Genomic DNA, 23,081 nt, shown 5'->3' with positions numbered 1-23,081 from the left:
TCCGAACGTATTATTCATTCAATGTTGGCTTTTGCAACTGGATATCAGATTTCCTGAGTGGACGATCATTTCGAGTTGTCCATCTAGGCTTCTCGTCTGATCTAATGGCGATTAATGCCGGTGTTCCTCAGGGATCAATTTTCTCCGCTACACGCTTCCTGCTGTATATAAACGATCTGCTAAAACCCGGTATCTTTGGGTACGCAGACGACAGCACTGTAACTGAGAGATACATATCCGGTCCCCGAGCTAGTGCAACAGAAACTCGTGAGCGTGAGGCCTTGGTAGAATGCATCAAATTGACAATGGAAGAGGTATCGAGTTGGGGCGATGATAACCAAGTCAAATTTAATCCTACTAAGACTCAAGCGTGTTTGTTCACCGCCAAGAGGAGTCCATTCCACCTGACTCCGACTTTCCGAAATGTATCTGTATCCATAACCGACAGTATTGAGCTTCTAGGAGTTACTTTAACATCCAATCTCAACTTTGGACAATACATTGAGTCCAAAGCTAAAACTGCTGGCAAAAAACTTGGCATCCTCTTCCATTATTATACAGCTTAATTAATATGTTTGTCCTATTTTAAAGGAATTAATAAAACTAATTAAATTGTTGAATTATCCAAATGCAACACTGATAAACGAACATCACAATGCTATATGATGATTATGATATAATAAAAAGTAATTTAAAAAATTTAACCGATTTCAAATAGCTATAAAAACATTAAAAGAGAAAATAACTCAAATTATTCTTAGAAAAAAAAATACGAAACGCGAGTCGGTAATACTCTGTTCGGAGCAGTAATGTCTTATTATTGTAAATTTAAAATGGCGTAAGCAAAATTTTGTGTCTGTAATTATCTTATTATTCTTTATTGGTTACGAAATAAGGTTGAATTTGAAACAAAAATTATTATACATTTCTTATCTCTTTCTGTTATTGTAACTCTGTCTGTTATTCTATTATGGCGTAAGGTCGAAAGCTAATTTTAATACAATCTAAACCGCGCTTTATGGCTTTAACTGATATACTACATATACTACTTTTCTTTTGTAAATGCATACTTATATAGATAATTACACCCAGACTCAGGACAAACAGACATGTTCATACAAATCATGTACACACAAATATCTGTCCTGGGTGGGAATTGAACCCACAAACTTCGGCGTAAAAGACAAGTATCTACTAACCACGCTAACCGGCCCGTCAATGAAATATTTAATCAATTGCCTACTAGATAACTCTATATGAAGTTGAGTTTATACGGTACGGTGATGCTTTCGATTTACTATCTTAGGCAATTATTATCACAGTGTGACTGCGACACAACAACAACTACACGAAAATGCCAACTGCATCCTTTTTTTTAACTTTAATTATTCAAAATTCGAATGGCTCGATGAGGTGGCCGACTGAACTTAAAGTTACTTGACAATTCTTCTAACTCACTTAAATGAAAGTATAATCCAGAATCCCGACATTTTTTTCTCATCGCATTTTTTTATATTTCGATGCATGTATTTATTACCTACAAAGTACAATATTATTACCCAATTTTATTGTTTAATAAACTGTTGGTGTTACAGTGTAATATCTTTATAATATTTAGGTAATTTTGGCATTTAAATATAAATAAAATCCTATCAATTACTTCGAAAACCTGGAGCAGCAACTTGTCTATCTATGGCCTCTACCTGCCCGAAATGTTGTTTAACCGGTTTCGTTGTTCTCTTGGCCTGCATAGTCCGCAAAATCACTCCCACTAGCCGGTTCGCTCGGCCATCGCACAATGTTTCTACCGTTCATTAAACGGACTGTTTTTTATTATAATTTATTGTTATAAAGTAAATTTTAGAAAAGTCACCCGGAGCTGTTAAAATCTTTAGTTGCACTATTTTAAAAGTTGTTAAAAATTTAACATATGTGTTTTTGTGGTTCGTTTCACCGTAGGTATAAGTTAAAGTGAAAACTGAAACCTGTGCTTATTAGAGCTGATGAACAAAATTCATACACGACATAGCAAACTATTATGAAAAATTTAGGTCATACAGACATGGAATCTTTACCTAAGCAGTTTGTTTTAGCAATGAGAACACTATTCGATATAATGGATGATAAACACACAGGGTATGTAAAGTTAACAGATATCGAAAATCGATGGCGCGATGACCGTACTAAAGGCCTACCCCGTGGTGTTATTGAAAGTCTTCAAAAGGTTGCTTCGCATGATGGTCTATTAACATTTGAAAGTTTTTGTACTGGCCTCAAAATTTGTCTGCTACGGAACCAAGTCCAAAATGCGTCTAGTAAAATAAATACAATAAATGAAGGTATTGATAATACTGGTATTAATTCTCAAATAAGTACGAATATACATCGGCCTCCATCAGCCCCAATAATTGATCTAGACAATTCACATAGTACCAGAAATTGGAATTTAATGAGAAACGCTGGAAATTCAACTCATCGAACTACTAGCATGCCTCAACTAGTTGAAGATAAAAACAATGCTCTACCTGAGCTATTGCAAACTGGGAAAGTAACTTCAGTATCTAAGCATGACACATCTCAATCTCTTAAGATTTATGGTCCTCCAAAGCCTCCAAGACTAGAGAAAAATGCAATGGAAAGAAAAGAAACTTCTAGAAGTATTTACAAATCGGAAGAGGCGGCTTTAGAGAGTGATGATATAGAAGAACCTAAATTGGATTTTGAAGAAATAACAAGATCAATAGAAGGACAAGACCGTGGCCTCGGTGATGGGCGATCTGCTAATGGAACACAACCAAATCTACGAAAGACATCGCGACGACGAGAGCCTCGTCGGCACACCCTACATAACGGTGTAGATTATAACTTATTAAAAAAAATGAAGCAAATTGAACAAGAAAAAGACGTGTTATTACAAGGATTAACAGCTGTAGAGGAAGCACGAGAATGGTATTTAAAACAATTAACTGAAGTGCAAGATAAAATGCGATACGCAGGAAGAATGGGCGCATATGTGGTAATTTATAAATTGATACTATATTTTTTATAATAGTCAATATAAATAATAATAAAATTTAAAAAGGAAGTACTTTGTAATTTAAACATTTTGTACGTGTGATCATCCGGTTATCTTGTGATCCGATGATAGGTTGTGATATGAAGTAAATCTCACGGCTATAAACTACTATAATATAATGTTTAGTTATATAAACAATTAAAAATAATAAAATAAAAAAATAAAAGCGTTAAAAATAATAAAATAAATAAAACACTATGTAAACTATATCTTTTTTTTCAATTCTTTTTTAAAATCAATTACTACTAATCAACACGAATGAATTAATATTCATCGTTAAATTATAATATAACATAAGTATTACGGTTAAACGCTAATATGTAGACCCTACATGGAATTAGTTGCCTATTTTACCACCGTATTTTTGCGTTACTTTATTTAAAATTTAATTCGTATTTTTCGAAGATTCTAAATTCCACTTTTTCCTGTACTATAGTCCAAATGCCAACCAGCCTCTAAATGTAGCACTGCTAGGCTAATGCCTTCTATTGCGAATATTTAAGAGCTTATTCCAATAAATATATTATAATCATTTGGGTAGGTCTCCTGAGCTCAACTACCCTCTTCATTTTCGTATGAAATATTATGTGTTGATACTATAAATATATATTTTAGATTAATTTATATTAGTATGAAATATATAACTTTAACAGCATTGTATAAAAAAAATACTAATAAAATTGTCTTGTTTAAGGAACCATGGAATGAAGCACATCAAGAGCGCTTAGAATTACTACGTGCAAGAATCTTGGAACTAAATCGACAACTTGGGGCACTGGCTACTGGGTGGCGCCACGGACCGCTGTCTTTACACATGAATCTTGCTTTGCCAACAACGTTGAATACTTTGCCAACACCTAATAATGCAACTGTTCTCCGGTCTCAAAATCGAATGCTAGCAGAGGTCTGATTAGTTTTAGGACACTTAAACTTAATCAACAGAAATAATGGTCATTCCACCAATTTCAATCATTTAAAAATAAACATTTTATTCCTTATGGTTTTTAGGTTTTAAATTTTTAAACGTTAAGCAGAGTCTTGGCTATATGTTTTGTTTATATTGTTTGATTCTAAATTAAAATAAATAACTTTGATTGCAGGAAGTTAATCGCAAGAACGAAAGAATATCAGTCCTAGAAAGAGAAAAATCAGCACTCATCAGAGAACTTTTACTACAAAGAAATAGAACAAAGTTATTAGACAATTTTACATAACTATGTTTTCAATATTATTAATTTGCGATGTTAAGACTTAGTGCCATGCATAAAATATATAACTAAATAAAAATAATCAAACTCAGTGTATTACTTTATTTAACTACTAATTTGTTACAAATAATATCTAATTTATATTTTTATTGTACAAAGAATAATCATATTCCCTAAATGGTACATCATATGTTAAATATCCTTGATCCCAAGCTTTTTCAATAGCTACTAATAGCTCTTTATGTTTCTTTTGACAAAGTCCAGTTTTAAAGGCATCCAATATCTGCAACAATTTGCAATCTTTTAATCAAGTACTCAGTTCTAGTATAGTATATTTTTATTGAACCAGAATTTTAATAAGATCTCAGTTTCATGTTTTCTACTTTATTAATTCATCTGTTTACTAAAATAACCTTACTGTTTAATTACAATAACAATAAACTCAAATACATAAAAAATATGAACACAACTCAAATCTACGGATATATCAATGTTGCGAATGTAGAATATATATATCTATCTATATAATAATTTCTGGCCGAACCTTTGACCAAAAACTCATTTTGGCCAAAATGGGACAAAATTTTTGTCGAAGGTTTCTAAAAAGTGTCTAATTTTATCTAACTGATACAATTGTGCGAGAGTGCAATAGAAGAGATAGGGCGGGGAAGACAGGGGTCTTACAGTGTTGGCATTCCCACTATGCCTAAATCAATGAAGCTTTAATTAAAAAGTTCTTAAAGACGCCTAAGTAGAAATATTCTCGAGCAAATTTCACTAAATGTGATCTAATGAGTTAAATGATTATACCTTGTTATTTGGTGAAACACTAATTATTATAATTTTATTGTTATTATTACTTTGACTTGGCAGAGTTTAAAATAATTTATTTGCTAGAACTTGAGGAAAACTGAAACTGATTGTTTAATTACTTTTGAGTAAATGAATATTGTAATAGACATTTTTTCAGTGTTATTATTTTTAACAAGGTAATTTCATAATCTTGATGATACTGTAGACAAACAGTTAAAATAAACTTACAATTACTTGACTAACACTGCCTTCATTTATATTTGGCAAAAACGAAAATAAATAAAATTTAAACAAATATATTGATTCAATTACCTATATATATAAATCTAATCTAATATCATTTACTTACATGTCCTGTGTATTCTGATATAAATTGCTCCAGCAATTTTGTGTTTCTGGGTTCTAGGATTAAATATTCATCTCGACATATTGGACAGGGATTGCCCGTTGATATGACTCCATTGCGTACACAAGACCTTCTCGTATGCTTTGGCGCCACACCACCTTTATGATTTCGTCTATATAAAAACCAGACCGGGTTATCGCCATAGGTTTGCTTGTATGCTTTACTTTGCAGATACCTTATACTAGTTTCAACAGGAACTTTTTTCGTTCGATCTTTTAAAGGATCGATTGGGTTCTGTTGATCATCCGCAGATTCATTGGACTGATCTGAATAAAAGCGTATTATTCTGGTAGTTCTTATGTCAGACAACGTTACCCTTTTAAAAAGCATACGCACATTTGTTACAAGCGACATATTTATGAAAGTATTTATGAGAAAGTTAAATTATATTATAATCGGCATGTGTTATTAAAATTTTCATTTGACAAGCTTTTCGCCTATCAACGTCAAGTTGTACCATAGGTAATACATATAAGCTGAGTTGAACTTAGAAGTAATTTTTTTTTGCTATAAAATAGGTTAACCAGAAGTCCGAGGCGAATCTTCGAAGTTAAGAATAATGTTTATAATAAATGAACAACTAATTGGCTAAAGAAATAAAAATATTATTATGTATTTTCGACACATTAAATAATGAAATTAATATTTCATACATAATAAGTTCAAGTTCCCAGTTTTTCGTAATCTATAATATTTGGAAAAACTTAAGAAATTATTTACTGAATTTTATTCTAACACAAATATTGTTACGTTATTTATTATTACATGCTCTAGTGTCCAGTTACTTAGCGATTTTTTTTTGAATTAAATACCTTAAACCAGGTTCTATTTCAAAATAAAATAGCCTCACAGCTAAGCAAAGGCCTCATCTACTCTCGTTGATGGTATAATTAATTATTATGGGTAATATTTTTTACTACTTTTGTCGTTATGGTTATAAATAATAGAATATTTTTATATAATTGGCTTAAAAAATATTTTCTTTAGAGCAAACTGCGGTCAGTGTTCTTTTAAAAAAATGTCTATTTTTTCATTTAAACATATTTTAATCTGTTTAACAGATTAAAATTCCGTTCTTTCTTGTAAAGAAATGTCTTGTGATATTAATCATCGTTAAATTTAAAAAGATTTGACTTCTTAACGTTAAGTGATAATAATCAAGATACATACTAATATTCTACTTGTAAGTTTACAGCTTAGTCAAAAAACTGTTTAAAATAACTATTATAACATAAATTTCAGTATTAACTGAAATTTATTCAAGTATTGCTTAAGTTAATCTTTTTCAAAGCTTTACCCGTAACATTTACTTAATATTATTTTGGCAACCATATCAAAGCTAAAGAGAAAATTAAGTTGAATGATAATTCTCAGTAAAAACATTTAGGATTCCACTAACCAATTTTTAATGTTAGTGTTAGAGTTGTTTTAATTAATGTTTTTTTTTAGATTTTGTATTGAAGAAAGTTCCCTGATAAAATAAATTACAAAAATACAATCATGTCAGACTCAGCAGCTGATGGTACAATAATGTAAGTATCTGATTAATGAGTAAAGTATATGTGAGCTATATGGCGAATTATTTTTTTATTTAAAATAAGTATTTTTTAAATAGACTTTTTAAGCTTTTAAATAAGCTTGAATACTAAAAAACCTTTAGAGATTTTAAAACATACTTTTTGAATTTTAGTTTTTACTTTTAATGGTTATTGTAATATTTATAACTGTTAATAAATAAACATGTTCGCTTTAATAAATATCTGTTGTGGATGATGTTATTATTTAACATTGATGTTTATAATTGATTCAAATAAAAGATAAAAAAGCTTAAAATATCTAATCTACTCCAGAACAAGTTATTAATCTACCTGTACAGCATTTTTTAATATAATTGTAGTTATAGTCTTATAAAATAGCCGAGATGGCCCAATGGTAAGAATGCATAAATCTTAACTGATGATTGTAGGTTCAAACCCAGGTAAGCACCACTGAATTTTCATGTGCTTAATTTGTGATTATAATTCATCTTGTGCTTTATGGTAAAGGAAAACATTGTGAGGAAACCTGCTGTGTCTAATTTCACAGAAATTCTGCAATGCCATTCTGTGTATTCCACCGATCCACATTGGAGCAGCATGGTGGAATAAGCTCTTTGAGTAGAAGGCTTGGGAAACCTCCTCAAAGAGAGAGAGGAAGCCTTAGTCCAGCAGTGGGACGTTCACAGACTGTTCCCATATACATATATACACAATACAATAATGATCTGTTTCATCTATTTATATAACTATAATTGATAATATTGTTTTCAAATATTTGTAATGGTATAATTTTATATTAGAATACTATAAAAAATTAATATAAGACAATTCTCCTAGCAGATCTTAAATTTGTAAAATTCTTAAAATTGGTTGTGACCACTTTGGGTTTCTTAATTTGGGCCTCCACATAACATAACCCAAACATCCCAAGTAATTTTTTATTCTTTTATATATTTATTTATGCAAATAGGAGTGAAATTACTTATTTAAAATTAAACCTATTAAACTTAGTAATATAATAAGGTTTATTTAGAAGTTAGTTTCTAAACTGACTGATGACAATGATTTATAAAATGGATTGGTTAATTATTAGGCATACAAAATACTGTTTGTTTAAAATTTGAAAGCTGGTAGTAATAAACATACTTAATCATTTATAAGTACACAAAAAAAGGACATATTAGATGGTTTTCAAAAGTAGGTACCATAATCTCTATTAAAACCCAAATAACATATGAATAATTTACATTTAGACATATAAAATAAACCTACAAAAAAACCATTAACCCAAAAATATTTTATACAAAAATATTAACTTCGTAATTTATTTAATTGCTATAAGGAGTAGTAACAATTAAAATAATATTTTATTGATTATTTTTATTAAATACAATAATTAATGACAATTTCCTAAATATGATGCTATATCGTAGGTCAGTTTTGTACTAATACATAAATTTGCTACTGATATACTTTATAAAATTCGGAATAAATCATTGTTTCTATATCCGTAACGAACAGCATCCGACTCCGCCCTTTGTGCGTTCGCTGGTCGGGTCTCTGGTGTGAAATATATTTATCTCTTTTCATCTTATTTGGTAGCAAATAATAAAAATATTTCATCTATACAATACGGAGACGCTCGAATGTTCCCGATTTCATCCCGAAGTATGACTGTCCTAGTTTCTGTTTCCTCATATGTGCAGTCAAAACAACCATGTTCAACGTCGTTTACGAATCTTGTCGCTCGTAATACATGTGTAATGTTGTTGTTGTTGTTATTGTTTCTATCAATTATTATTACAATTGACCTAAGACGTAATTAGTTATCAGTGAGTTATCCCGTTTACAATATTATAGTATAAAAGTTACAGATTTATTAATAGACACCGTGAAGACATATGCAATCAGTCGTGTTCTTTTTCTGATATTGTGATTTTATAATTTAAGATTTTATGACGTGTTTAGTAAAAAGTTAATTAAAATTGTAGTTCAAATGGCAACTTTACCTCGAATGACTGCATCTAAGCATGTTGTTAACAATATATCATCACCATTTAGGTATGTAAATATATCATAAATTGTAATAAGTTATTTTTAAATAATACCATTAATATTTTTCTGTGTAGTAAATAGATGTGTGTTATAGCGAAGCTTATGAGTATTCGAGTTATAACGTATATTATAAGTTGCTTTTACAAAAAAACATGCTTTCCTAATTTTGTAGTTCGATGATACTTGAAAACATCATAATATAATGACAAAATTATATTAAATTAGTTGTCTGCTCCTATTGATAATTAATAATAATATAAAGGGTCTATTTACCTAACATTTTTCCTTGTCGAAAGTTAGTTAATTATTTATTATAAGCGTTTTCTGTAAATACAACTTATCGTAACTACGATAAGACGTTCATATTGCAATGTACATAATAACACAGTACATATAAGTGGAGAAATGGCTATGAAGCTGGTTCGATACTGATTGTATGTATTGTAGTTTTCTTTTAGAAACATGAATAAGTGGCTAAAAAATTATCAAAGGATGAACCTTTCTTACCCATTGCGAATAAATGTCAAATAATAATAGTAATCTTTTTTTTATTAGTAGTTTTTTTTCATTTGTAACGTACATCTAGTAGCATGTATAAAACTTAAAAACATTTTAACGAACATTTACTAACAGAGATTTTGGCATAATCACATATTTTTTACAATAACTGTTAAGTATTACCTTTTTTGTACGTACCAAGCTATATCAAACTGCTCTTATTACTATTCATTCGGACACTTTCTTCAATTTTTCATAATTTAAGCTTATACTACTTGACATATAGTATTATTTCTTATCAAAGATCTAGCATTTAAAATATACTGTAGGTATGGGTACACCTTGAGTGTAAAAACAAAAATAAAGACGTGAGGTGTACAACAGTTTTTTACAGTACGTCATACTAATCCGATTGCATATAAAGTACGTTATCCATATCATTACATAAGTTAGCGATTACAATAATTGTGAATAAAAACAAGAAAGAAAACAATTGTACGTGCACTACGATTTGTTACCACATTACGTAGGAAGACAGACAAGTGGCATCTGATAGTAAATGGATACCACCGCCCGTAGACATTACCACAACCCTTACAACGCCAATAATAATAATAATAATATCCTGGGACATTTTTCACACACGGCCATCTGATCCCAAATTAAGCTTGTACAAAGCTTGTGCTATGGAAACCAGACAACTGATATACTACATATACTACTTTTCTTTTGTAAATACATACTTATATAGAAAATTACACCCAGACTCAGGACAAACATACATGTTCATGCACACAAATGTCTGTCCTGGGTGGAAATCGAACCCACAAAATTCGGCGTGAAAAGGCAAGTATCTACCAATCACGCCAACCGGCTCGTCAAAAATGCGCTATCAACCTTAGAACAAAGATGTTATGTCAATTGTGCTAGTAGTTACACTGGCTCATTCACACTTTAACCAGAACACAACAATAGTAAGTACTGCTGTTTGGCGGTAGAATTGACGATGAGTTGCAATTACGTCTAAAAAATTGAATCGTAACTGATTATAATTATATTAAATTGATAGTTTTCTTATCCCACCACACAACAGCTTACACTAAAAATTATAAGTTGAATAAAAACTTTTAAAAATATACACTAAGCAGTGAAAAATAATTTATTAAAAGTAATACATATAATGTAATAAAGTATGTGTATAAATAAAAGCTTACACTTCAACATTGTTTTTATATTAGTTTGCATGAGAAATAAATCTTTAATAATAAATAATCATACAATTTTACAGTACAAGCCCAAGAAAATTGCAAGAGATGACACTACCAACTCCGGACGGCCATGGTATGGAATTTTATAATTAGTAAAGAATTTTCAAAAGTATATAATTAAAGTAATTGTCTTGAAACTCCTATTTTTCAGATGTCACTACTGCTAGTGGAATAAGCATGAAACAATATGAAGAACAACTAAATGGCTTAAGAAAAGAAAATTTCCACCTTAAACTGCGCATATATTTTCTAGAAGAAAAATTAGGTAGTGGAGCGCCGCCTGCCGTTCAAGTAAGTTATAAGACGAACAAAATATTAAAATTGTAAATTAAATTTGTAAATTAAAAACTATCACATGTGTGACACTCATATTTTTTTTTTTATCGTACATACTGCAATATATATTTTTTCATTTAGGGTTTATTAGAACACAATGTACGCCTTCAAGTAGAAGTAGAGGAACTAAGAAGGCAACTTACTGATAAACAAGAATTATTGGCGGCGGCAGCTGAAGCCATTGATGTCTTAGAGAATCAGGTAATTAAATGTTATGTAGTTTATTTTTTATTTATTTTCTTGTATCCTATCTAGAATTGATTTTTATTGTTTTTTTATATATAGGGGTCGATTTCCACTGAAACTGCAGAGGTGTCAATAAATAATATAAATAATAGTGTTACAATGGCAGCGAAAGATAACAAGGAACCAATAAAGGTATCAATACTTTTATATTTAGTTTAGTAGAATGGTTTAGTTCCTTACAATAATGAACTACTACAATAATAACTTACTGAAACTTTTATTTTTTACTTTAGGAAACGGGAATACACACCGACGTCGTCGACGAAACATATCAGTCGGAATCAGCTGGGTAAGTAAAAGTAATTTATGTATGTTTTGATCGAAAAAAAAACTATTTCGATGGATTGTGAATTTCAGTCCACTAAGTAGGGATTTAGGGGCAAGGGGCAACATACATTAAATAATCATGTTTTTGTAATTCGTAAAATTGTTTGACTGACTCAATGACAATAAAACTGTTAATTATCAACTTGATTATTTTCTTATTTTAGAGATTACCTTGCAGTCACCGTTAATAATGAGGACTTGGTAAGTAAACACAAAACATATCAACCATATGCTATGATTACAGGTATTACAAATGTATGAATATTACATGTTCAGATATGGCTATATAATTAAGTCCATTGTTATCATACAAGTCTGTAGTCTTAGGGGTGAGTGAGCCAGTGTAATTACAGGCACAAGGGACATAAAATCTTAGGTCCTAAGGTTGGTCAAGCATTGGCTATGTAAGCGATGGTTTACATTTCTTACAATGCCAATGTCTATGGGCGTTGGTGACCACTTACCATCAGGTGGCCCATATGCACGTCCGCCTTGCTATTCTATATAAAAAAATATAAACTTATTGAAAGATTGATTAGTTTTAGATAAATATAATATCTCTATTATATGGCTGCCACTGTGTGTACCTATTAGTTCCAATCACATCAATGATTATACTATAGCTATCTATAGTTGCCATAGTTTTCATACGATTTTACTTGTTGCAGGACCAATTGACAAGGCTTAAGAAAGAAAATCACAATGCTCTGGAAATTATCAAAAGATGTATGAAAAAAATTCAACAACAAGACAAGGAAATAAAAAGATTAAAACTGGTATTTAACTTATTAAATTATCGTATTTTATAATTTAATTTTTACTTTATTGCAATAAATACTTATTAAAAAACAGGATAAAGAGTTGACATACGCCCACGTAAGTGACTCACAGCTGGAAAAATATGAAGAAATATTAAAATGTAAAGATGAACATATCAAAGATTTGGAAAATAAGGTCAGGCAGCTGCAGACTAGTTTTGACAATGCACAAAGTGAAGATTCCGCTGGGTATAATTTTATTATAAAAAACCCAAAAAATATATAAAAATGAATAATTTATCAATATTAATTCTAATATTGTTTTTTAGAAACCTTCAACAATTGCTAACAAGACGCTTACAAGGATTGGCATATTTTCTTGATAAATTGCTGTCACATAAGTAAGTAAATTCATAATTTTATATAATCTTAATATATAAATGAATAATAATAATATCCTGGGACATTTTTCACACACGGCCATCTGATCCCAAATTAAGCTTGTACAAAGCTTGTGCTATGCAAACCAGACAACTGATATACTACATATACTACATTTTTTGGAAATACATACTTATATAGATAATTACACCCAGACTCAGGACAAACAGACATGTTCATGCACACAATTTCTGTCCTGGGTGGAATTCGAACCCACAACCTTCGGCGTGAAAGGCAAGTATCCATATCCAGTATACCAACCACGCCAACCGGCTAGTCAAAATGAATGAAATAAGTTTAATAATAATACAAATTAAATTATTAGTAACGTAAGATTGTCAAACATAAAGTTGCATTTAAATATATGTATTGTATTCATATCATATCCGTTTGAATTAGATGCTAATATTTGTAGATTAATTGAATAAAAAAAATTACAGATGTGTATTGGGTGAGGAAAAGAAAAGACTTGCTGAAAGTATACTAGAACAAAGCCTAGCCTTACCAGTAGGTTTACAATTAGACGAATCAATGGCTCCAGAAGATTTCACAATGGATGAAAGTAATCTAGATATTTCACAATCAATGAGGATAGAAGATTTAACTATGATGTTCGGACATCACTTGATGTGTAGTGATGATAACAACCGATATTCTTTAAGAAGAGCTATGCGAAATGTTCCACAAGCTGATGTGATATCGGAATCAGAATGTTGGTCCGAACCAGACAGAAATGTTTCTTTAGCAAGAGTTGGTCTCTGTGATACAGGAGTAGCTGTTAAAGAGTGTATTTCGGATGCAAATCGACATCGGTCAAGAAGGTCCAAAGTGTCTTGTGGGTCTCAATCTGAAGAAAATGCTCTTCTTGAACAAATTCTTGATATATCTAAACGCAATCAACAATTAGAAGAAGAAAAATTAGACTTTAATACAAAATTAGAATCAGCACTGAAACAAATTGATAATCTCACAATTGAAAAGGAAAAAATGAAAGAAGCATTGGAGTTGGAACAACAAAATGCCAAAGATGCTAACAAACATTTAGAAACCATGAAAGATACGTTATTCGCTCTGGAAACAAGAATCAAAGATAATGAACAACAAGTTACTTGCAATATGCAAATAATAGATAAGTTAAGAGCCGAAAAACAAGAATTAGAGGTAACGTTTTTGGAAACGGAACGTTCACTTAGACGTGCAGCAGACGAGGCAACGGTCCAGGCTTCGCAGGCAGCTCTGGAAAGAGCTAGGGCACAACACGACAGGCTACGCATTGAGAGAGAATTAGAAGAAACACGTGAAAAGTTGGCTACAGCATTGGAATCCAATGCACAATTGGAAATAGAAGTTACTCGTAAAATGGCAATGGAAGCTGTAAATAATATTGTTGAAATCCATGAAGGAGTTCAATCCGAGGAAGATAGACCTACATCACCGGATCAAGGAATAGATAGTGATAGACTTTCGAGCCTGGAACAAAATGACGCAGTAAACTTATCTCCTCGTATGTATTGTTTCTTTTACCCTATCAATTCAAAGGCAATTTAAAATAATGCATATTCAAAACGGCTTTTAAAAGGATTTATTAAAAAAAAATTAGTTACCTATAAAAAAATGGGGTTGAGTCACTTGAGTGGGTGGAAATATATCTATATATAAAATATAAATATATCTATATATAAAATATAAATATATCTATATATAAAATATAAATATATCTATATAATTTGGGCTTCTTAAAATATATTAATTTAATACTTAAAAAAAATATTTTAAGCCTTAACTCAAAAATTTAAACAGCAAAAATATTTATATTGTTTTACTTTATAGGTTCTCTATATGAAGAAAATGTTACACTTAAGCAAAAATTAGCAAGAACCAAAGCAACACTAGCAGAAACTCTAACCCAACTGAATGCAGCGAATATGAGAAAAAGAAACGTGCAACGCGCTATTTGTAGAGAAATTCATAAAACACAGGGAGTATTGCGTAAGGCAAGGGATCAATTTGAAAATAATAATTAACTATATCCTTCATGCACTAGACTAAGTCTAGCTTTATTTCCGATTGACAATAATTATGTATTAATAAGTTTTTATATCTACTAGTTTTACACTATTTAGGCCAAGAACTCATGGAGCGGTTTTCACAGCTGAAGTTTGAACAGCTGTTTAATTTATAAACTCACGAGAACGGAGTTCTGTTTGGTTACCGTCGTCGTCGTCGACGTCGCGGTTGCGGTTATCGCCCATTTATCCCTAGACGAGCGGTTGTACAAAATAGCGTCTGATTTTCTGTACGCACGCCGCCCGTAAACTAATCGTAAAGCACTCGGGCGAAGCCGGCAGAATCTGCGGGTGACCGCGACCCACGTTTCTTCTAGTTAGCCCGCTGGTGCAGTGGACCGGCAAACAATCGCACACATTGTGAGCGTAAAACGCGAAGTGAATTGTATTCAGTTTTTTAAATACATATATATCTACATTCTACAGAAGCCTCGATCCGTGAGTTTGTCTTATGCCTTTTTTCACTTGACCTACTTTATTACTTCATATTTATCTAAATTGATTTGTCAGTGACATAACCATGTTTTTTAATGTAAAATAAAGATTGTATATTCAATAAAACTGTTTTATTTTATATATCGTAACCGAGAACTATTGTCTTCACAAGTAATAGTACTAGAAATTAACCAAAGAATAAATAGCAAAAAATCAATATTCGTTTTAAATATATGTCAAGTAATGTAATCAGAACCTTGTAGGGAATGACTGTTTGAATTTAGCGAACTTAGAACCTATTTAGAGAACCTATCAATATTTCATTTGTTAAGAGGGTTGTTATTACATTTCAACCGCCATTAAACGGTTAACTTTGGTGTTCTTATTCTGAGAAACTAAAAGACTGAAATTTTGAAGTTATTGAAAAATGAAGAATAGTTATTAGTATAGATAATAGCGGCCTCAATTTTCTCAATTTCGGCTTAGCTATTCATACAAAGTCAAAAGTCCAAAGCAAGTTTTACGTAAAATACTCGAATGCACTTTTTTGAGTTCGTAGTATACAATATTATATTGTAAGCAGTTATTTAGTCCACAGTGGCCTCAAAATTTTGATATTTGTATGAATTAACTATAAAATAAAACCAGATTAAAAAGCATAAAACTACTAATAACGCTCCGAAATAGTATTGAATTTCTCCTGAATAAATAATTATTATTAAGAAAAAATATACAAAAATTGACTTTACATCAAAAGAAATTTTTTTTGATAATTTTAAAAAATATCTAAAATATTTAAAAAAAAACATAATTACAATGTCCAAAATGCGATGCGTTGGGCGTTCGAATTCAGTACTGCGCGAGCGCTTCTGGAAGGTGTCCTACCTTTGAATCGTATGCCGAATTTTTGAGCGATAGAGTGTAAACTGTATAGTGCGCCTTTCTATTGTAGATACTAGATCTTTTTTTAATTAAGATAAATAATTAAATATAAGCAAGCTCAATCATAAGAATTAATTTTATTTAACTTTCTTAAAGATACAAAAACAAAAATATAAAGGTAACACAAAACCATATATGGAACAATAGCGCTACGGCTTACGAACTGAAGTCCCAGGTTCGAACCTTGGGCTATTCCCAGCACAAGCTTTATGTTTTTTTTTGCTTTATTGGAGGGGTAAATTACGAAAATTCCTAATATTAGTAAATTTCTTAAAATGGGGTTACTATTATTCTAAAAAAAATGTATAATAATGTACACGAGGAAAGCCGCGAGTGGATATCTAGTAGCAGTAACTCTAATGCATTCAAACTCAATCACTGAACACACTCAAATCACACAGTGAAAAACACAGAAATTTCACAAAAAAAAAGTTTTATTGGATTTTGAGATATCTGCCGGCCTTCCCTTATTATTGAATTGCATATTAACAATATTAAAAAAAAAACAATAAATAAAATAATAGAAAAACTATCAATATTGCTTAGTCAAAGCGACAACGCTGTGTCGTAAACTCAAGAAGCCAATCAAACCGTCCTCATGCGTAAATACCTAATTTTGTAAAATGTAATTTTGTGATCACTGGTGGTAGAGGTTTGTGCAAGCTCGTCTGGGTAAATCTGGATTCATCAGATATTCTACCGCAAAACAGCAGTACTTGGTATTGTTGTGTTTCGGTTTGAAGGGTGAGTGAGCCAGTGGAATTACAGGCAGAAGGGACATAACATCTTAGCTCCCAAGGTTAGCGGCGCATTGGTAATGTAAGCGATGGTTAACATTTCTTACAATGCCAATGTCTATGGGCGTTGGTGACCACTTACCATCAAGTGGCCCATATGCTCGTCCGCCTTCCTATTCTATAAAAAAGGCCTTTAGCCAAATACCTAGCTAAATTGAGACTAAGTTAAATGTCAGAAATTCATTTTTGTAATTGGTTGTGGAATACGTCTTAATTATTATAAAAATAAAATATTCTATTATTTTTTAAACACTAGTCTAACAGTGCTAATTAAAAAAAAACGTGTTATAATTGGCGGGAAAATAGATATATCAAAAACTTGTACTTTACTTAACAAACCTTTTTGTTCAAGATGTCGACTTATTATCCATGTAAAATTTTAAATGCAAATTTTAATAACTTATGTTACCTTAAGGCGATAGCGAACGTCAAAGACAAGCACGATCGATCTGCACCATCAAATTACCATTGGAAGATACTCAAATGCAGGTAGGACAAAATAAGCTACCTTAATTAGGTACTCTATCCGGTTGCAATCATTTATTATCAAATGTGTTTTTGCAGGATGATTATATTCTCGGCTTCTTCTATATTGTCTTGTCCTGATAAGAATGATGTTAAGAAAATTCATCTTATTTTTAATAGAATAGGTGATGATTACGACCGTTTAAATTCTCTATTTATAAAATACTCTTTGATTCAAGTGAGTAATTATTATTGTAGTATTGTTATTTAATTTGTTAATTATCAACTGATTTATGACTGAAAATTCAATTTAAGGACGGTGAGATTCATCAAGTAACATCGGATGTTTATTCAATGTGTTTTTTTTATACAATGTCAGCTAAAATTGCACCCTTATGGAATTACGTAGGCCCAAATTATTTTATAAATAACAGAGACTTTTTAAAAGTTCTTGGGCCTCAAGATGGTATAAAATTGAAACTATTTGTAAACGGTAAGTGCTTACAGACTAATTGATTATATTATCCAGTCAAGGAAGCACATTAATAAACTAACATTTTTTTTTTTTATATTCGCCGGGAGGGCAAATGACTCTACTCCACCTGATGGTAAGTGGTAGTAGAGTCCAAACGCGACGACGGCCAGTACAGACGGGAAAAACGTTCTGCACTAGCCGCCATCGCCTTGCCGGCCCGCAAGATGCCTCTTCACGCCTCATGACGCCGATGACGGAATTGTCGGCAAAGAGTTTAGCCAGGAGATCAGCTTGCTCTTGCGGACTGTGAGCTAGCGATCCGTCCGGATTTCTGAGCGGTGGCAGCGAAGGTTGGCAGAAATTGTTTTGCACAGACTTGGTCAGACACTAGAAGCTACGGGAGCCCCTAGGATGCGAAACAAGGTCATGACCAATCTGTACAATGCGCTGTGCATCCGCTCACGTGTATGCCTTTCTACAGGACTTGGAATTTTTATTATAGTTTGCTTTCAGTGAGTCAATGTTAGATGCCCCGCTAATACAGCCGTTGATCCACTTGCGATATGCCGCCTGCTTAGATGATACAGCATCGGCACATTCACGAGTGAACCAACGGTTACGCGTACTCCTACTGACGAGATCTGAGCTAGGAATGTAGTATTCCATTCCCAGCATGATCTCGCCAGCAACAGCAGCGGCACTAGCTGTCGGGTCATTCCCACTGAAGCAACGTTCCTTCCAAGGGACCGACGCATAGTAATCGCGCATACCGTCCCAATCCGCCGACTTATAGTGCCAAACGCGACGTTTGCATACCGCTAGTGGCGGCAGCTTGGCCTGTGGCACTCTGGTAGAAATAAGGCTGTGATCCGAAGAACCAAGAGGAGCCTGAACCACAACCTGATATTCCACCGGGTGAGAAGTCAGCAGAAGGTCCAGTAGAGAAGGTGCTTGCCCATCAATGTCTGGGATCCTGGTGGGCTGATCAACCAGTTGGGTCAAGTCATGTGTGAGAGCAAAAGCATGAGCAGTCCTTCCAGCATGGTCAGTTTTGAGGGATTTCAACCAGGATTCGTGGTGAGCATTAAAATCCCCCAAAAACACCAATTCCGCGTTAGGAAATTGCTCTTGCGCAGCATCTGCCACCCGACTAAGATGGTCAAATAATCGGCTTGTCTCCAAGTCACCATTGTGGGATCTGTAGAGGCACACGTAGACTCGGCTCTGACGAACCAGGTCCACACGTACCACCAACATGGAGAAGGAGGGGTCCTCCAAGCAGCGCAGTCGGTGACAGCAAACATCCGTCCTGACGAACAAGCATACTCCGGCTTTCGCTTTGAAGGATTCTTCAAGCGTGTAGCCGGGATAATTAAGGTAGCTGGTATCGGCAGGACGGAGTATTTGTGTCTCCGTGAGAAACAACTGGCCCGCAAAAATTGCTGGCCGTGCTGTCTCGAGATGGTGGTGGACAGCGTTGAGGTTAGTGTGGAGTCCTCGGATGTTAGAGAACTCGACCTCAAACAGCGAGGGTATGGTGGGGGTGTGCACCGCTGTACGACCGTTATTTCTTTTTTGTTGCGCCATTTGGGAAAAATGAAATGGAAAAGAGACGTGAAGCGAGCGATGTATTGCCACGATAGGGATGGGCAAAGTGTGGAGGCGTGTTTCCCCAAGTGGTTGCCAAAAGGAAAAATACACTGACCCGCCGGACGGAAGGGCCTCCGAACCCCCCCGGAAGTGGCCGCTGGGACCCCACCTACCGGTCACCAATCGGCACGACGGTCCACCCCGAGATTATGCGTGGCCTGGTGGGGCAGCCTCACGAGCTGGTTAGGCACGCTCGGGCCCCTGTACTATGCCACGGGCGGCCAGCGGAACTGCCGTTTCTTCGGGTCTCCCTGACCGGCAGGTCAATACAGTGTCCCCCGGCATTGGTTCAACAGCCGTCTCCAATTGGACCAACACCCATCGTGGCAATACTCGCCCGCCATGCCTACATACCTAATATTATATTCAAGCCATTACAGGTCATAAAAAATAACTGTGTCTGACCGTAGGTCCCATAATACAATTTAAGTGTATATTTTACGGGTTCGGTCTGTTTTTGTAGCGATATTTGAATATTAAGGTTCTATCGCACCAACTTCAATATTTTATGCTTAGTAGTGGTAAATTGGAGTTATTCATTGATGACTGCGAACATAATAAAATTTAAAAGTAGTTCAATATACTTTAAAGTAATATAAACACAATATTTTATTAAATTGGTTCGAATTTACCTTTTCTAAATACTTATATGGCAACACTCAATCAAGATTTAGGTATATCACGCAATATCTCGATGTTTATGTAATAACAATAAGTGTGACTCTATTTTTTTTTAAATTGTATAATGATCACCGTTACAGATGATTACACAATATTGCAATTAAAACCGGTTAAAATACACCTTATGAAATCAAAAGAAAAATTTATTTCAGGGGAAAGTATAACAGTTCTACCGAGGTATTTACTTTAATTTTTAATAATTTTGTATTCGTTATGTACATTTAACATTTTAATAATTATTATTATCTTCTTTTATTTCTTAATTCAAGCTTAAATAAGGCTGTCATTGAAGAATACAGCAAGTCTTTACCAAAAACAGGAGATTTTAAATGTTATAAGGATATACGTCGGCACTGGAAAAATATTGCAAGTTTCAAAATATTTATTGTTATATTAATGACAACAATTTATGTATTTTTATTATATAGTATTTAAAATTGTATAATTATATTATATTTATTATTACAATTGTATAACTGTAATTGTGTGTATATATTATTGTTGTGTCATCGTATATAATACGATGCGAAACGATACAACACAACACAACACGACTCGACACGATATGATAGACCATTAACGTTAACGCAATTTCTCTAATTAAGATTTATAACTTCACACAATTTTATCTATAATACATTAAATAGTTTAATTTTAATTAAAATTGATTAGGACCGCCCACCGATGCTTCCCTTCGTGGGAGCAAATTTTTGGCCCCACTGTGCTTGCCAGCGAGTAAGGAGGTTTTTATGTAAAAATTTCATGTGTGGCTCTGAATAATCTTAAACGGATGGGATGCCTTAGCCAAGTAGTGGAATATTTATAGGCTGTTATTTTTTTTTTACTCTAGAGAATAGTCAACAACTCTATCTTCTAAATATATATAATTTAAAAATTAAAAGTGACAATCATAATTTTTAATCAGCATGGATATCGGTTGCCGGACGAAGAACATTCATACTACACCGTTCGCTTTTGGCGCGGCGGGCCACTGACGTATCCAGAGGTTTGTCTTCTAAGAAGCTATCCTATCATCACGACGTTACCAAAAAATGCTGAAGTAAGTTTATTTTCTATAACTATAATATATAATCGGGATAAGTAATATACTTCTGTTACCGGACATGCACAAGTACGTATTCATGCTTAATTTTTGTTTACCTATACTTTATTTCGTTAAAAGCTAAACTAAAGTTATATGTATACTTAGAAAGCATGCAGGTTCTTACCAATAAGGTCCCCCAGATCGATTTCGGCCACGGCGGCCAATCTCAAGAGAGATTAGCCAACGCAGGACGTATTATAGTGCACGAGTGTGTGCGCAAACACAGATGCACTCTCTATTACCTAACTCTCATAATCCGATGGGACGGCAATCCGACACAACCGGAAAGAGTTAAGACGCATGACCAACAGCTTTACTTGCTTTCCGAGGCACGGGAGTGTATACACTTCCAACTTCCAGACCTCGGGCTGCTACTGAGAATTTTCTGACAGAAAAACCCAATAACTTTTTTATTGGCCCGACCTGGGATTTGAACCCAAAGACAAACGAGGCAATCAATGTATATGTTATGAATGTCTTACTACAATATATCTTGTGAATTGATAAAAAGAATTGAGATCGTAGATATTTTTTACATTTATATAGTTTTTTTTTTTTAAATTATATTACACAAATTTATTCAAAGCCATCCTCCCATACAGTATTAAAATTTTATTTAAATCTATTTTGTTACTTTCCTATCTATCCACAATAATTGGAATTATTATGAATAACATCAATCAATTTATTTTTCAGAATATAATATTATCGAAGTTTATTAGTACAATAAAGCTTAAAATGCCTTATATTCTCGGGGTTCCTGTAACGATAATGAATGACTCGTGTCACCATGAAAACGGCTTTGATAATGTAAGTAGTAATGGATGAAAAAAAATACGTTACTTATTATAAAGAGACCTAGTGAATAAAATTTTATATATGATTTAATGTCATGTGTCAGACATTATTTATAGTGTAGTGTAGTGAGCCAAGATGGCCTAGTGGTTAAAACGCTTGAATCTTAACCGATGATCGTGGGTTTAAGCCCGGGCAAGCATCACTGAATTTCATGTGCTTAATTTGTGTTTATAATTCATCTCGTGCTTGACAGTGAAGGAAAAAATCGTGAGAAAACATGCATGTGTCTAATTTCACTGAAATTCTGCCACATGTGTATTCTACCAACCCGTATTGGAGCAGCGTGATGGAATAAGCTACAAGCCTTCTCCTCGAAAAGGGAGAGGAGGCCTTAGCCCAGCAGTGGGACATTAATAGGCTGTTACTGTTACTACTACTGTCTGAATTGAATTGGTAGTGTAGTATAGAGAATTAAAGGTCTCCCTTTTGGATTTTCTTAGTTTCACATTTAATTATAATTCTATCGTTGTTGGTAAACTCACCTACCTACTTTTTTTTAGGTAATAAATGGTAAATTATCAGAAACTCAACAAATAAGTCTCTGCACACCAACACAACGTTAAGATTTGTTTTATTATTTATAAATACCTTTATATTATATGCAATAAAACAATTTATGGCTTTGAAATATTTATTA

General features: G+C 32.9%; 4 protein-coding genes across 6 annotated transcripts; 3 read left to right on the top strand and 1 right to left on the bottom strand.

Moving 5' to 3' along the window:
- Positions 1-1,797: 1,797 nt before the first annotated feature.
- LOC126781056 (suppressor APC domain-containing protein 2) lies at positions 1,798-4,334 on the top strand. Its single transcript, XM_050505830.1, has 3 exons — positions 1,798-3,016; positions 3,771-3,980; positions 4,177-4,334. Exons 1-3 carry the CDS (start codon positions 2,039-2,041, stop codon positions 4,288-4,290), a joined length of 1,302 nt encoding a protein of 433 aa, XP_050361787.1. The 5' UTR covers positions 1,798-2,038; the 3' UTR covers positions 4,291-4,334.
- A 37-nt stretch (positions 4,335-4,371) lies between these two features.
- Positions 4,372-5,948, bottom strand: LOC126781058 (28S ribosomal protein S18b, mitochondrial). Its single transcript, XM_050505833.1, has 2 exons — positions 5,447-5,948; positions 4,372-4,567 (listed from the first exon to the last, which is right to left on the bottom strand). The coding sequence occupies exons 1-2, from the start codon at positions 5,855-5,857 to the stop codon at positions 4,418-4,420; spliced, it is 561 nt and encodes a 186-aa protein (XP_050361790.1). The 5' UTR covers positions 5,858-5,948; the 3' UTR covers positions 4,372-4,417.
- Positions 5,949-6,969: 1,021 nt separating this feature from the next.
- Positions 6,970-15,570, top strand: LOC126781052 (centrosomin). 3 transcript variants are annotated; one of them, XM_050505825.1, is made up of 12 exons: positions 6,970-7,035; positions 10,883-10,935; positions 11,014-11,153; positions 11,280-11,399; positions 11,484-11,576; positions 11,678-11,733; positions 11,936-11,972; positions 12,440-12,547; positions 12,624-12,778; positions 12,859-12,930; positions 13,411-14,474; positions 14,801-15,570. In XM_050505825.1, the coding sequence occupies exons 1-12, from the start codon at positions 7,004-7,006 to the stop codon at positions 14,992-14,994; spliced, it is 2,124 nt and encodes a 707-aa protein (XP_050361782.1). In that variant the 5' UTR covers positions 6,970-7,003; the 3' UTR covers positions 14,995-15,570. The 3 variants fall into 3 exon arrangements, with proteins under 3 accessions (XP_050361782.1, XP_050361781.1, XP_050361783.1); XM_050505824.1 differs by lacking the exon at positions 6,970-7,035 and adding an exon at positions 8,736-9,102; XM_050505826.1 differs by lacking the exon at positions 6,970-7,035 and adding an exon at positions 8,740-8,873.
- A 1,992-nt stretch (positions 15,571-17,562) lies between these two features.
- LOC126781109 (uncharacterized protein C18orf63-like) lies at positions 17,563-23,007 on the top strand. Its single transcript, XM_050505931.1, has 8 exons — positions 17,563-17,699; positions 17,775-17,913; positions 17,991-18,168; positions 20,562-20,658; positions 20,751-20,847; positions 21,407-21,541; positions 22,283-22,403; positions 22,967-23,007. The coding sequence occupies exons 1-8, from the start codon at positions 17,563-17,565 to the stop codon at positions 23,005-23,007; spliced, it is 945 nt and encodes a 314-aa protein (XP_050361888.1).
- The last annotated feature ends 74 nt before the right edge of the window (positions 23,008-23,081 follow it).

This window comes from Nymphalis io, chromosome 3, assembly GCF_905147045.1.
Source record: "Nymphalis io chromosome 3, ilAglIoxx1.1, whole genome shotgun sequence".
Lineage (NCBI taxonomy): Eukaryota > Metazoa > Arthropoda > Insecta > Lepidoptera > Nymphalidae > Nymphalis > Nymphalis io.
This window is presented reverse-complemented; position numbering and strand designations above follow the sequence as displayed.

What these genes read in the sequence shown, in the direction of transcription:
- LOC126781052 (XM_050505824.1), top strand. Translation starts at nt 9,038, where the DNA reads ATGGCAACTTTACCTCGAATGACTGCATCTAAGCATGTTGTTAACAAT. An exon ending in TTGATGTCTTAGAGAATCAG is followed by an intron (nt 11,400 to 11,483) that starts GTAATTAAATGT and finishes TTTTATATATAG; the next exon opens with GGGTCGATTTCCACTGAAAC. An exon ending in TATCAGTCGGAATCAGCTGG is followed by an intron (nt 11,734 to 11,935) that starts GTAAGTAAAAGT and finishes TTCTTATTTTAG; the next exon opens with AGATTACCTTGCAGTCACCG.
- LOC126781058 (XM_050505833.1), bottom strand. Translation starts at nt 5,857, where the DNA reads ATGTCGCTTGTAACAAATGTGCGTATGCTTTTTAAAAGGGTAACGTTG. An exon ending in TATCAGAATACACAGGACAT is followed by an intron (nt 4,568 to 5,446) that starts GTAAGTAAATGA and finishes AAATTGTTGCAG; the next exon opens with ATATTGGATGCCTTTAAAAC.
- LOC126781109 (XM_050505931.1), top strand. Translation starts at nt 17,563, where the DNA reads ATGTCGACTTATTATCCATGTAAAATTTTAAATGCAAATTTTAATAAC. An exon ending in CGTTACCAAAAAATGCTGAA is followed by an intron (nt 21,542 to 22,282) that starts GTAAGTTTATTT and finishes TTTATTTTTCAG; the next exon opens with AATATAATATTATCGAAGTT. An exon ending in CGGCTTTGATAATGTAAGTA is followed by an intron (nt 22,404 to 22,966) that starts GTAATGGATGAA and finishes GTAAATTATCAG; the next exon opens with AAACTCAACAAATAAGTCTC.
- LOC126781056 (XM_050505830.1), top strand. Translation starts at nt 2,039, where the DNA reads ATGAAAAATTTAGGTCATACAGACATGGAATCTTTACCTAAGCAGTTT. An exon ending in GAAGAATGGGCGCATATGTG is followed by an intron (nt 3,017 to 3,770) that starts GTAATTTATAAA and finishes GTCTTGTTTAAG; the next exon opens with GAACCATGGAATGAAGCACA. An exon ending in AAAATCGAATGCTAGCAGAG is followed by an intron (nt 3,981 to 4,176) that starts GTCTGATTAGTT and finishes CTTTGATTGCAG; the next exon opens with GAAGTTAATCGCAAGAACGA.